Here is a 13,371-nt window from a genome sequence, read left to right as displayed (position 1 = left end):
TGGTTATACAACTAAATACTAGTTTAGTGATTCACAGGATTGCTAAAAAAGCAGTTTGAACATAATAGTTTTGAGTTTGTAGTGTCAACAGCAGATGCTACTACTATTGTGAACATCCCCTTTTCTACTTTTTTTTACTAATAGCCCAGTTTCATAGCCTTAAGCATGTGCATATCATGAATGCTTGGTCTTGTTGGATTTGTGAGAATCTACTGAATCTACTGGTACCTTGTTTCACATGTAACAATAAGAAATATACTCAAAACCTGGATTAATCTTTTTAGTCACATAGCACTACTATTATTCTGAACACTACTGTAGTTGTAGTGATAGATGTATGAGGCGTTGGAGGCAGCTCTGGTTTTACATGAATTGCATATGATTCCTGCTTCCTGCACAATTCGGCCACATTCGTACTATGTGAGAAGGGGGCATAATGCATTAAATTCTCTGTGCACACTTGAGCTCGTCAGATCTCAGAAGTTAAGCAGAGTAAGTCCTGTTTAGAACTTTACAGGGAGACCACTCAACAACACCTGGAGATGAACACAATTCTCCATGTACAGCTGGAATTGTTTCAGAAAGAATGTCCAGTGGCCCCATGAACCTTAATTGGAGTAAGCGGTTGAAGACGAGTGAGTGAGTGAGTGAGAATGTCCAGTGGAATCTTGTGCCAAATCCCAATGGAGATCGCAAACTGGAGCCGCTGTGGTGACCCCGTGCAACTGGGTGGAGCTAATAGAAAAGAAAATGATAGCAGCTTATTTTTGAAAAAAAAAAGAGAAAATTCTCTAATAAAATACAAATGTCAAAGTTGCGTCAGGAAGGGCATCCGGCATAAAACTTTTCCAATTCTACATGCAGATCCACCTTGGATTTGCTATGGTGACCCCGAGTACAAACAAGGGAGTAGCCGAAGGGACTTACAATCCCTATCCCAGACGCTTCTCAGCTGGCTCCGAGGTCAGTACCGGTACAGTACTGGTATTGTATGAGACTAAAGCACTGAAATCAAGTAAAAAATGTGCAAGGAAGTTTTTTTGGTTTTGTTTTGCTTTGTTTGTGTTTTGCGCATCGTGCATTGTTGATAGTGAAAATAAAAACATGCTTACGTAGACATCTGGGAGGTGATGGTGCATTGCTCCAGCTGCCATCCTCCAAACATGTAGCAGTCATCGAAATGTCAGGGTCGAGGTAGTAACCATGGTTACAGTGGTAGGTCACCTGGCTACCAACAGTATACTGGTAAGCATGGAAGCTGCCATTGCCCGGTGACTGAGGAATTCCACAGGAGACAGCTGTCAATCAGAAAGAGAGAAGTGTTGTCTTCACACATGTACACCTTTTGACTTATGTATGTCATATTTTTTCCTTTTACATCAGCACAGCTATGCAGCTGGGAAATAAAGACTACCCCTATCCCATCCCAGTTGTCATACAGGTAGATGCATACAAATCAACAAGAAAAGAATGGAAACCCTGCTCATGAGGAATGACTAGACCAAAAAGAAGGAGACATTGTTTTTTATGTTTATACCTTGACAAATGGGTGCTGGTACATCCCAGTAGTAAAGTCCATTGGGGTGAAGGTGGCATGTGGCATTGCTTGAACCAACCAAATGGTATCCATTATTACAAAAGAACTGAAGTCTGCTACCTGGACGGAGTCTAGTTCTGTTGATCACGCCCCCATTGACTGGCAGATCATTAATGCTGCAGTAGGCAGCTGAAGAGAGAAACAAAGAAAAAAAAACAGGGAAAACAGGTTTGTAGCAGGGAAGGATTATATAACAATAAAATTTAGCAAATCTAGGACTGAGTCTGTTGTGTGCCTTCTGGCAATCTGGGCTGAAATTTCACACCTCAAAGGACATTTCTTTGCATTCCACTCCACCCTCATACATGTGTATGCTCATACAATAAACAAAATTTGGGAGATGCCCAGTTTCTCCAGTCACATCCACAGAAGCCTATCTTACACCAAGCACAGAGGAACACATAATGCAGTGGAAATGGTGTTGCTAGTTTCCAGCCGATGTAAATGTCATTTTCAATACCAGCGTCCACTTCGTTGAAAGAGCAAGTGTACATGTACTCATCTGAGCATATTGCTATTAAAATAAACTGTGGTTAATGAGGGAGCAGAAAGGGACTGGACTATCGACCAGCATGAACCTTGTTCCTAAATCAAGCACAGACTTTATCTGCTGTTTATAGGCCATGGTATTCTGATAATATTTATGCACCCTGCTTGTGCATACAGGAATGTAGATTAGATTTAACACTTGTCTTCATTCAAAACCAAAAGAAAAAACAAAGCAATCAGTGATTTCTGACGTCCGCCAATCCGGACCCAGATCACCTCCAAAATTCAGTGGAGTCTTCCATGCCCTAATATCTATCTCTGATGCAAATTTGGTGATAATCCATGAAGTAGTTTTGATGTAATCTTTAAAGACTATAAAGTGAAATACTGATCCAGAATCTTCTGGATTCTGATCACCTCCAAAATTCAGTGGAGTCTTCCATGCCCTAATATCTATCTCGGGTGCAAATTTGGTGATAATCCGTGAAGTCGTTTTGATGTAATCTTTAATGACTATAAAGTGAAATATTGATCCAGAATCTTCTGGATTCAGATCACCTCCAAAATTCAGTGGAGTCTTCCATGTCCTAATATCTATCTGTGGTGCAAATTTTGTGAGAATCCGTGAACTAGTTTTGACGTAATCCTTCAAAGCCTATATAAAGTGAAATCTTGATCCAGAATCCAGATCCAGATCACCTTCAAATTTTAATGGAGTCTTCCATGGCCTAATATAAACATGTGGTTAAAAAAGAAGAAAAAAAAAAATCATCAAATTCTGTGCGTAGTTTTTGATGTAATCCTGTTAACAGTCTGTCAACCCCTGTGAGGTCCTTAGTCTGGGTCTCATTAACATAAGATCACTGTCCTCAAAATCATTGTTGATTAATGATCTAATTATTGATCATCACTTAGATATAATTGGGTTATGTGAACCCTGTCTTAAACCTACAGCTGTCCTCCCCTTAAATGAGCCCTGCCCACCAGCATATACAATTAGTCACATCCCTCGTGATGCGAAGAAAGGTGGGGGTGTTGCTCTTATTTATAAATCTAGGTTTAGCTTATTAGCTGTTTGTGGTCACAAATATAACTCGCTTGAGCATCTGATTCTCCGCTCTGCTCAGTATATTATGCATTTCCAAGGTCAGAAGAATAAAAATCAGAAGAATTACTTTGTCACTGTATATACGCCTCCTGGCCCATATTCTGAATACTTACATTAATTTGGTGCGTTCATCTCTAATTTGTCAACTAGTGCAGATAACATTCTGATCATTGGTGACTTTAACATTCATATAAATAAGCCTTCTGATCCCCTCTGGAAATGATTTATGGAAACTGTGGATGCATTAGGATTTCGGCAATGCATTCGGGACTCGATGCACATTAGTGGAAATACCTTGGATCTGCTTCTCGCACGTGGTATCGCTGTCACGAATATTGACATCATGACTCTTACATCAGTGGTCTCTGATCACTCACTTACTAAATTTACAGTTTCGCTGCCGTGTTTAGTGGAACAACAACCTTATCTATCACTACGGCGATGCATCAACTCCTCAACTGAGACTGAACTCAAAGTGAGACTGCCTGATGTCTTAGCTTCACATCTGGAAAATACCTGTGTTAAAACCGCGATCCCCAAATCACAGTTACCTTGGTTCAATAATTACCTGCGTGACCTCAAGCATAAGGCAAGAGGTCTCGAATGGAAATGGCATTGTTCAAAATTAGAAGTATTCCATGTTGCGTGGCATGATGCTATCTTAGACTATAAGCATACAAAGCGGACCTATTACTCTGATTTGATCAACAAAAACAAGCATAACTCAAAGTTCTTGTTCGACACGGTGGCAACACTTATTCATGGACAACCACCTGTAGTTCGCTCTCCTTTTACAGCACAAGATTTCCTGGATTACTTTGAGAAGAAAATAGAAGACATTAGGTTAAACATATCCCAACATGCCTTAACCCAGCCACTACACCCTGCTATTGAGGTAGGCACCATTACTGAGGTATTAACTAGATTTACAGAATTTGATAGTATCTCACTAGGCATGCTGATGAAATTCGTAACATCTACAAAAAGCACAACCTGTTTACTTGATCCTATACCAAAAAAACTGTTTAAGGACCTGTGGCCCACTCTTGGGCCGACTGCGCTCGAAATTATTAATCTTTCTTTAACTTCTGGATCTGTTCCTAAATGTTTCAAATCTGGAGTGATTAAACCATTACTTAAGAAACCTAATCTTGACCCTAGTGTATTGAAAAACTATCGGCCGATATCAAATCTATCATTTTGCTCTAAAATTCTGGAAAAAGGTGGTGTCATGGCAGCTCGTGGACTGTCTTACTGAGAATAATCTCTTTGAGCCACTGCAGTCTGCTTTTAGAAAATATCATTCCACAGAGATGGCTCTCACTAAAGTGGTGAATGATCTTCTGCTTACAATTGATTCAGACACCACTACAGTTCTGGTGCTGTTAGATCTCAATGCTGCATTTGATACCGTGGATCATCATATTCTACTTGATAGGCTGGAAAATCATTTTAGGATTACTGGGAGTGCCCTTGCATGGCTGACTTCATGCTTGACCACATCCAATTGTCTAAAGAAAACTTCTTCTTCCTGGCTTCTACAGTCAGGATATAAATTCATCAAAGTGTGTCAACAACTCTCAAGCATACATTTTATGTTGGCAATCTTCATACACTGTATGAAGAACATTTTGTTGTTGTTGTTCAATAACTTTGGATTTTTTAATAAGTTATGTACCAATGGTGTAACAGGATATTGTAAGTGCATGTTTGAGTGTGTCTGTCTGTCTTTCTAACTGTGTACATATAACTCAGAACAGGTGAGCAGATTTTCAACATCAGAAGAATATTTTTTGCATGAGTGTGCCTTAAGGTGTAGTCACACTGTGACAGCTTGAGCAAACTGATTAGTAAAGGACTGAAATAATTTGTCCAGTGGCAAAAATAGCCTAATACATTGGTCTCCACTGGATTTGCGGCTCTGATGGAATGAGTGGACAACCACAAAATGTGGGTGCACAGCACTTTCAGCACAAACAGAAGATGAACAGATAACACGCAGATAAAAATAGCATTTACTGGAGGTTCCACTGGCAAACTATGAACAAGTACAGGACAAAACAGTCCCCAAACACGCAACCACTGGGGAAGCTCTCAGTGTGATGCTCAAAGTTTTGAGCATGCACAAAACTTTCCAAAAAACTTAATATGGCCAAAGTTAATGGTCACTCCACTGAATCGGGTCTGCCTGACATTTCTTCCTACAATAAAAATGCCTGAGAGAGTTTTTGCTTGCCACTATTGTCATTGTGCTTGCTGGAGGGAGAGGTAAGTAAAATGCATAATTGTTTGAGCATATGTTCTAAATATTAGAACACACCAAGATGAGCATGATCTCTCATGATCTGTTCATTGCAAATTGTGTTCAATCTCATATCTCACCTCCCTGTTGACACTTCACTTGTATGTTCTCATTCTAATTAAGACAACAAAGTTGGCATAGTTTGTTATTTAAATAAATGTATCATTTACAAAATACCTCATGCAATTTTTCCCCCTCAAAGTCACTCTTTTGTTCACTTTATATATATGCCATAAAATGCTTAACATCTGTTCTAATGTTACTATTCATCTTAAATCTTATGATGCCACTTTGAAGACAGGAATATAGCCTTAGAATGCTTACAGCATATGGATGTTATAAACCTCAAACTTCTATTAATTTTTCAGAAAGGGCAATGGTTTGGTCTCAGGAACACTAAGGCAACAGACCAGCTGTTTTTAAGCATCAAATCTAACTGCTAGTTTGTTGGTACATGACTATAATTACACTCCAAGCAGTCAAGAAGAAACATTAAAATTTGAATGCATAAATAAAAATTATTGGGGGAAAACTATGCAAAGTAGACATCTGCCAACCAATGAAAACAAAGCAATTCACTGGCCTTGACATAATCAACCATTTGTGGGAGCCGCCAACCATCCATCCATCCATCCATCCATCCATCCATCCATCCATCCATCCATCCATCCATCCATCCATCCATCCATCCATCCATCCATCCATCCATCCATCCATCCATCCATCCATCCATCCATCCATTTTCTTCCACTTTATCCGGAGTTGGGTCGCGGGGGCAGCAGCTCAAGCAAAGCCGCCCAGACCTCCCGATCCACACACACCTCCCCCAGCAACTCCGGGGGAACCCCAAGGCGTTCCCAAGCCAGCCGAGAGATGTAGTCCCTCCAGCGTGTCCTGGGTCTTCCCCGGGGCCTCCTCCCAGTGGGACGTGCCCGGAACACCTCTCCAGCGAGGCGTCCAGGGGGCATCCGGAAAAGATGCCCGAGCCACCTCAACTGATTCCTTTCAACGTGGAGGAGCAGCGGCTCGACTCCGAGCTCCTCCCGAGTGACCGAGCTCCTCACCGTATCTCTAAGGGAGCACCCAGCCACCCTGTGGAGGAAACTCATCTCGGCCGCTTGTACTCGCGATCTCGTTCTTTCGGTCATGAGCCAAATCTCATGACCATAGGTGAGGATCGGAACGTAGATCGATTGGTAAATCGAGAGCTTTGCCCCCCTACTTAGCTCTCTCTTCACCACGACGGTCCGATACAGCGACCGCATCACTGCAGATGCTGCACCGACCCGTCTATTGATCTCACGCACCATCCGTCCCTCACTTGTGAACAAGACCCCGAGATACTTAAACTCCTCCACTTGAGCCAAGGACACTCCACCGACCTGAACAGGGCAAACCACCTTTTTCCGGTCGAGAACCATGGCCTCGGATATGGAGGTGCTGATTTTCATCCCGGACACTTCACACTCGGCTGCAAACCACCCCAGTGCACGCTGAAGGTCCTGATTTGACGAAGCCAACAGAACCACATCGTCCGCAAACAGCAGAGACGAGATTCTGTGGTTCCCAAAACAGACCCCCTCTACACCCTGGCTGCACCTAGAAATTCTGTCCATAAAAATAATCAACAGAACCGGTGACAAAGGGCAGCCCTGGCGGAGGCCAACATGCACTGGAAACAGGTTTGACTTACTACCGGCAATGCGAACCAAGCTCCTGCTGCGGTCGTACAGGGACCGGATAGCCCTTAGCAAAGGACCCCGGACACCGTACTCCCGGAGCACTCCCCACAGGGTGCCCCGAGGGACACGGTCGAACGCCTTCTCCAGATTCACAAAACACATGTGGACTGGCTGGGCGAACTCCCATGAACCCTCGAGCACCCGATGGAGCGTGTAGAGCCGGTCCAGTGTGCCGCGACCAGGACGAAAACCACACTGGTCCTCCTGAATCCGAGGTTCGACCATCTGGTCGAATTCTCCTCTCCGGTACTCTGGAATAGACCTTACCGGGGAGGCTGAGGAGTGTGATCCCCCTATAGTTGGAACACACCTTCCGGTCCCCCTTCTTAAACAGAGGGACCACCACCCCGGTCTGCCAATCCAGAGGCACTGTCCCCGATCGCCACGCGATGTTGCAGAGGCGTGTCAGCCAAGACAGTCCCACAACATCCAGAGACTTAAGGTACTCAGTACGGACTTCATCCACCCCAGGAGCCTTGCCACCGAGGAGCTTTCTAACCACCTCGGTGACTTCGACCTGGGTAATGGATGAGTCCACCTCTGAGTCCCCAGTCTCTGCTTCCTCTTCGGAAGACGTGACGATGGGATTGAGGAGATCCTCGAAGTACTCCTTCCACCGCCTGACAACATCCCCTGTCAGGGTCAACAGCTCCCCACCCGCACCGTAAACAGTACTGGTGGAGAGCTGCTTCCGCCTCCTGAGGCGTCGGACGGTTTGCCAGAAGCTCTTCGAGGCTGACCGATAGTCCTCCTCCATAGCCTCCCCGAACTCCTCCCAGACCCGAGTTTTTGCCTCTGCGACCGCACGGGCTGCGGCACGCTTGGCCTGCCGGTACCTGTCAGCTGCCTCTGGGGTCCCACCTACCAACAAAGATAAGTAAGCCGCCAACCACAATTCTGATAATGTAAAAATTAACAAAAATGTAATAAAATGTTTATCTAATGATGACTGAAACAACAATGCTGGTTGCAATGTTTATTATGTGATTGAGTTTTTCAGAACTTAGTAGTGTCCTAATGTCCTGATTATGCAATAAATAATTATGTATCATAAATCAGTAATGTAATAAATTATTACATTGACCACAGTTACCCTATTTTTCGGACTATAAGTCACACTTTTTTACATTTTGGCCGGGGGTGCGACCTATACTCCAGAGCAACTTATAAATGAAAAATATACCAGTAGATTCTCAAATAACTTACCGTAATAAAACAATTTTACGTGACAGAGTCGCACTATGTTTTAAAATGGCCACCGGAAACGGAAATGCAATGCATCATGGGCACTGTAGTATGGCGGCCGCCCTATAGGTCACGCTGGTCACGATAACCAATCAGAGAACAGAACATTTGACGCGTATTCCTCACCTCACCCAGACAATGATTGTGAAACAGCGTGTGAAGCAAATGAACACGGTGCTTGCTGTTATTCCAGGAGGGTTAACAAAAACAGCTTCAACCCTTGGATATCAGTGTGAGCAGAGTGTTTAAGTTGACGCTGAGAGCTGCGTGGGAGCACTGGATTAGCGTCTGCACTTGGAAGAAGCTGGCGTCGACACCACTGGGAGGTCATGAGCTGCGCAGGTAGGTGCTGCACGAACATCGGCAGCTGACACCTGGTGTGTACTATGGTCCATAGCGTGTAATATGTTAGAAAAGAACCGTTCAGCGATGGTGCGGGTTATAGTTCGGCTCGCAATGTGGTCCGCAAAATACAAACATATCCGTAGGTAAAATGCAGCTCACAAGAGGGCGCTCAAGGCTTGTGTGACTGTTCCTGCGACTTCTGACTACCATAGAAAAATAAAAATTTCAACATTACAGATAACAAGACAACGGAGAAGGCCTGAAAAAATGCCACCAAAAAGAAAATCATACACTGCAGATTACAAGTTGCAACTGGTGAAATATGCATCTGAAAACGATAGCCGTCACAATATTGTCATCTCAACTTTTCATGTTAAATTAACATACCTGTATGTCCATGCGACTTATAGTCAAGTGCGACTTATTTATGGTTTATTTTTCTTTATAATGGATAAAGTGGCTGGTGCGACTTATACTCCGGTGCGACTTATAGTACAGAAAATACGGTATGTGGGGTTAGTCTTGTTTTTACAGAACCAAATAATATCACAGTTTCTTGATGATGCAAGGTCTCCCAATAATAATACATAATAATGCATTTTACTTATGGGCACCTTTCTCAACACTCAAAGACAGTTCACAAGGAATAAAAATGAATAAAACAACAATAAAACAAATTCAAAAAATACATGAGAAGTAAAAAATGATTAAAATTAGGCAGTGCAATTGGTCAGACAGCTAACAGTCTTAAACAGATGCGGTTTGAATTTGGATTTGTAGAGTGGAAGAGAGTTTATATTTCTGAGGACAGGAGTTAATGAGTTCCAGAACTGGGGAGCAGAGTGACTGAATGCTCTGCACCCCATTGTGGTGGGATGGGCGGGGCTGGGGGCAGTCAAGTGAATGGAAGCAGATATCTGAGGGTGCGAGAGGGAATGATGACACGGAGGAGGTCAGACAAGTATGGAGGTGTAAGGTTATGGATGGCCTTGAATGCTAACAAGAGAATTTAAAATTTGATACGCAACTCATCTGGGAGCCAGTGGACTTGCAGTAGGACTGAGGTTATGTCATGGATGGAGGTGGCTCTGGCGATGATATGGCAGCTGAATTCTGAACCAACTGAAACTTTTGGAGGTATTTTATGAGGGAGACCAAATATGAGTTAATTGCAGTAGTCTACGCGAGAAGCGACAAGGCTGTAAACAAGAATATGAGTGGTATGGCTGCTGATGCAGGGGTGGAGGTAGTTAATAATGCAACAAAATGTATCAAACAATAATACAATAATCACTGTACCAATAACACAAGAAACATTAAGAGGAGATGATTTTGTCACTGGGTCATCTATATTTTACAGAACTCAGTAACATTTTACTCATAATGTAATCCTCTCCTGATAATGTAATAAATGTTAATAATGGAATAAAATGTATCAACAATAATGTAATGGTCACTGTATCAATAATACAACAAATTATTACATGAACAGGAAATCACTTTTGTAGTACTCAGTAATGAAACTGTTTCCTGATAATGTAATATCTGACTATATTGTAATAAACTGTATTGAGCAATGATGCAATGATCACTGTATCGATAATGTCAAAATATCACATTAAAACTGGCTTATGTTATTTGCTGAAATATATTTTAGCTGTCCAGGCCCTACGCTGTTACCAGAGCAGGCAATTACTGCACATTTCATAAGGACGAAAGCATGTTCCTGTGCAACTCTCAATTCAAATGTTTGTGTGGAAATGTAAAAAATTTGATAATGCAGGTGCCATTCCTCAAAATGGAGAGAAAAACATGGCTTATTATTATAAGCTGCAACAAAAACCCACAGTACTCCGAGTTTGCGATGCACACACACAAAAAAACAAACAAACAAAAAACAAAACAAAACGAGGAGACAGGTATTGAATTTGAATGCAGGACTACATTAAGCCTGAACATAAACACTGCGACTACTGCTGCATGCTGAAAAGACAGGGGACAAATAAACACAATACAATTAAAAGTGATACCACGGGGCATTTTGCAGGTGAAGCAAGCATGGGGAATGTAAATAATGATTAAAAATGCTACAACACAAGCCTCATCAGATTTCTTTTAGAAGCTGAATTTGTGCTTGAAGCAATAATTATGTTCGGATGTGAGCAAATAAAAGGTACGCAGACAGTGAATACTGTACATCATTAATTAATGGAGCACACAATAATTTGTAGATCTCACATGTTTCCCTCATGCCTCCTTTTCATATATAATTTTTTGTTAAATTTTTAATCAAATATTAGTAATATGAAAGAATACAGGAAAAGAAAGCACATTTTATTTTATTGAAGTAATGTGATAAAATTTGATCAGATTCCACTTAATTCCCTCCTAAAAATTGTTTGTACATTAATATCATTTTGCAGTCTGATTCCAAAACACAGGATGAGATGCTGATATACTTGTACAGATAACTGCTGGACCTGTGGGTGAATGGTGGATGGCAGACTTGTAGAACTTTGGGGGAAAGTTGAATTTACGGGATGCATCATCAGTTAGTGCTCCTCTGGCTCATCGGGTGTTTCGGCCTTTAACACTATACACCCTCACCAGAAGCAGCCAGCTACAGGTTGCTCAGACCTGAGCTTGCATCCCATGCACAATTAGCCATGAGATTTGCCTTGTTGTCAAGTGGCAGACATCTCATGGGACTATGCATGGCAGGGGTGTCCTGATCCCTGAGTCAAGTCTAAGCTAACAGCATACCTCCTGGCTTGTTACTTGGGGGCCCAACAGGGGTCGTCCATTTTCAGCCAGAGCCACTGGCTGCTTCTCTCTGGTGCCTCTGTTGCAGTTTTGGTGACTGTGTGGTGGTTCTGGCCCCTGAATTCCAAGTCCCTTAGCAGTTTGGTGGTAGATGTTCCCACAGACCCTCTGCAACCAACCTCCACTGGGCAGACCTCCATGTTCCAGCAGCGATGTTGTGCTTCAGCAGCTAACTCAGCATATCGCAGATATTTTCATGGAATCCTCCCAGAGTACGATGAGCTCAATTATATCAACCTTCTTTACAGAAGGGGACCAGAGCACCAGTTCAGGTCTTAAGGTGGTGGTGGCAATCTCTGGAGGAAACACCAGCTGCTTGCCAATATCCGCTAACAGTTTCCAGTCACCTGCTAAGCACAGCTGGCTTCTCGCCGATGGTGTGGAGTTGTGCCTGGTAGCTGTAGCCCCTTAGCCCATTTTGCTGCCTCCTTCTGACAGTGCACTTCCTCCACCACCATCTTCCTCTGTGCTGGAACAGTGGCATTTCTCCAGACTGGACGGCTAGTTGTTAGCCCAAGGCCTCCTCTTCTTTGCTGGACATTCCCCACAATGTCAGCACAACTGAAAGCTGCTGTTGCCTCCTCCACTGCTGTTGCTGGTCTCTATTTGCACCCAGTAACCAAAGTTAGTGCATTTTCCCTCATCAGTAAATATTTGGATTCATTCAGTGTCATCTGCAGTCATGTTTTAGTGCATTTAAACTCTTTTGTGAGGCTGGTGAAGGGCAGCTTGACAACACGGTCTCCGTAGAGGCCTATGGTGGTGAGGCAGCGTGGAACTCCGAGCAACTTCTTAATGTAGGCTGTGACTTCTCTTTCCAGCTTCTCTACTGTTGAAATGGGGACCTCATAGACTGCAAGTGGCCACAATACCCAGAGTAGCAGACCAAACTGGAAGCAACAGGTCTTTAACTTCCCAGGTAGTTGGGTGTTATCAATAGAATGACCATGTGGGTACCCACGATGGTCCCTGGAGAAAGTGCAGAAGTCCCAGAGAACAAAGAGACCAGATAGACAGGAGACAGAGACAAGAAGAAGAGGAGTGTCTCTCCCTTATTTAGCAGGAGTAGGGGAAAAACTACAGAGGATCTTCAGACAGCACAAAATCCCAGTTCAAAGCAGTTTCAGTCTTTTGTTCATGGTAATGAGTCATTCACGTCATCAGCAGAGTCGTCAAGGGAGCCATCAGGAGAGGGACAGCTGCCCTGTCATTAGGAGGGTACTAACTAGAGCACAATAGGTGCTAATTAGAGCTATTGTTTAGTCACTAGCCTATAGCAGTCTGCCTCTCAGTAGGAGGGGTGTGGTTAGGTTTAAAACTCCAGCTTTTGTTGGCTTCTGGTTTATTCTTCTCTACAAGAGTCAGACACAAGTCAGACTTCCAGAGCAAGAATTTTAGCTGAGGAAGCTTCTGCGATTTGAAGCGAAACGTCCTTGCGTCAAGCAACCCAGTCCAGTCGAAGATTCAAGCTTCTCTACTATGGAAACCACCTGGACAACTGAGAGCCTACACAGAAACGTTATCAATAGACTATAGGTCAGAATTGATGTCATTGAATAGTTTTCACCTTCCAAGGCTTTTAATAGGTTGTTAAGATACTGTGGGGATTGGATCATCACCAATGAAGAACTGCAAGGCAGTAAGCACTTGCTTTACCACTGAGACGTTGCATGACCTAAAGAGTTTGATGTTCATATGGGCCCAACATTCTCCTCTACCT

At 43.0% G+C, this 13,371-nt stretch overlaps 1 protein-coding gene across 1 annotated transcript in view; it reads right to left on the bottom strand.

Annotated features, from left to right (window-relative positions):
* Positions 1-13,371, bottom strand: part of LOC117503844 (CUB and sushi domain-containing protein 1-like) — a 2,069,078-nt gene that overhangs the window by 248,617 nt on the left and 1,807,090 nt on the right. Inside the window, exons 52-53 of the mRNA XM_034163109.1 lie at positions 1,538-1,726; positions 1,113-1,298 (exon numbers count right to left, since the gene is read on the bottom strand). Of these exons, the coding sequence (XP_034019000.1) occupies positions 1,113-1,298; positions 1,538-1,726 (375 nt within the window). The remainder of the gene's footprint in view (positions 1-1,112; positions 1,299-1,537; positions 1,727-13,371) is intronic.

This window comes from Thalassophryne amazonica, chromosome 2 (genome assembly GCF_902500255.1).
Source record: "Thalassophryne amazonica chromosome 2, fThaAma1.1, whole genome shotgun sequence".
NCBI lineage: Eukaryota > Metazoa > Chordata > Actinopteri > Batrachoidiformes > Batrachoididae > Thalassophryne > Thalassophryne amazonica.
Note: the sequence above shows the minus strand (reverse complement) of the source record. Positions and strands in the feature narration are given on the sequence as shown.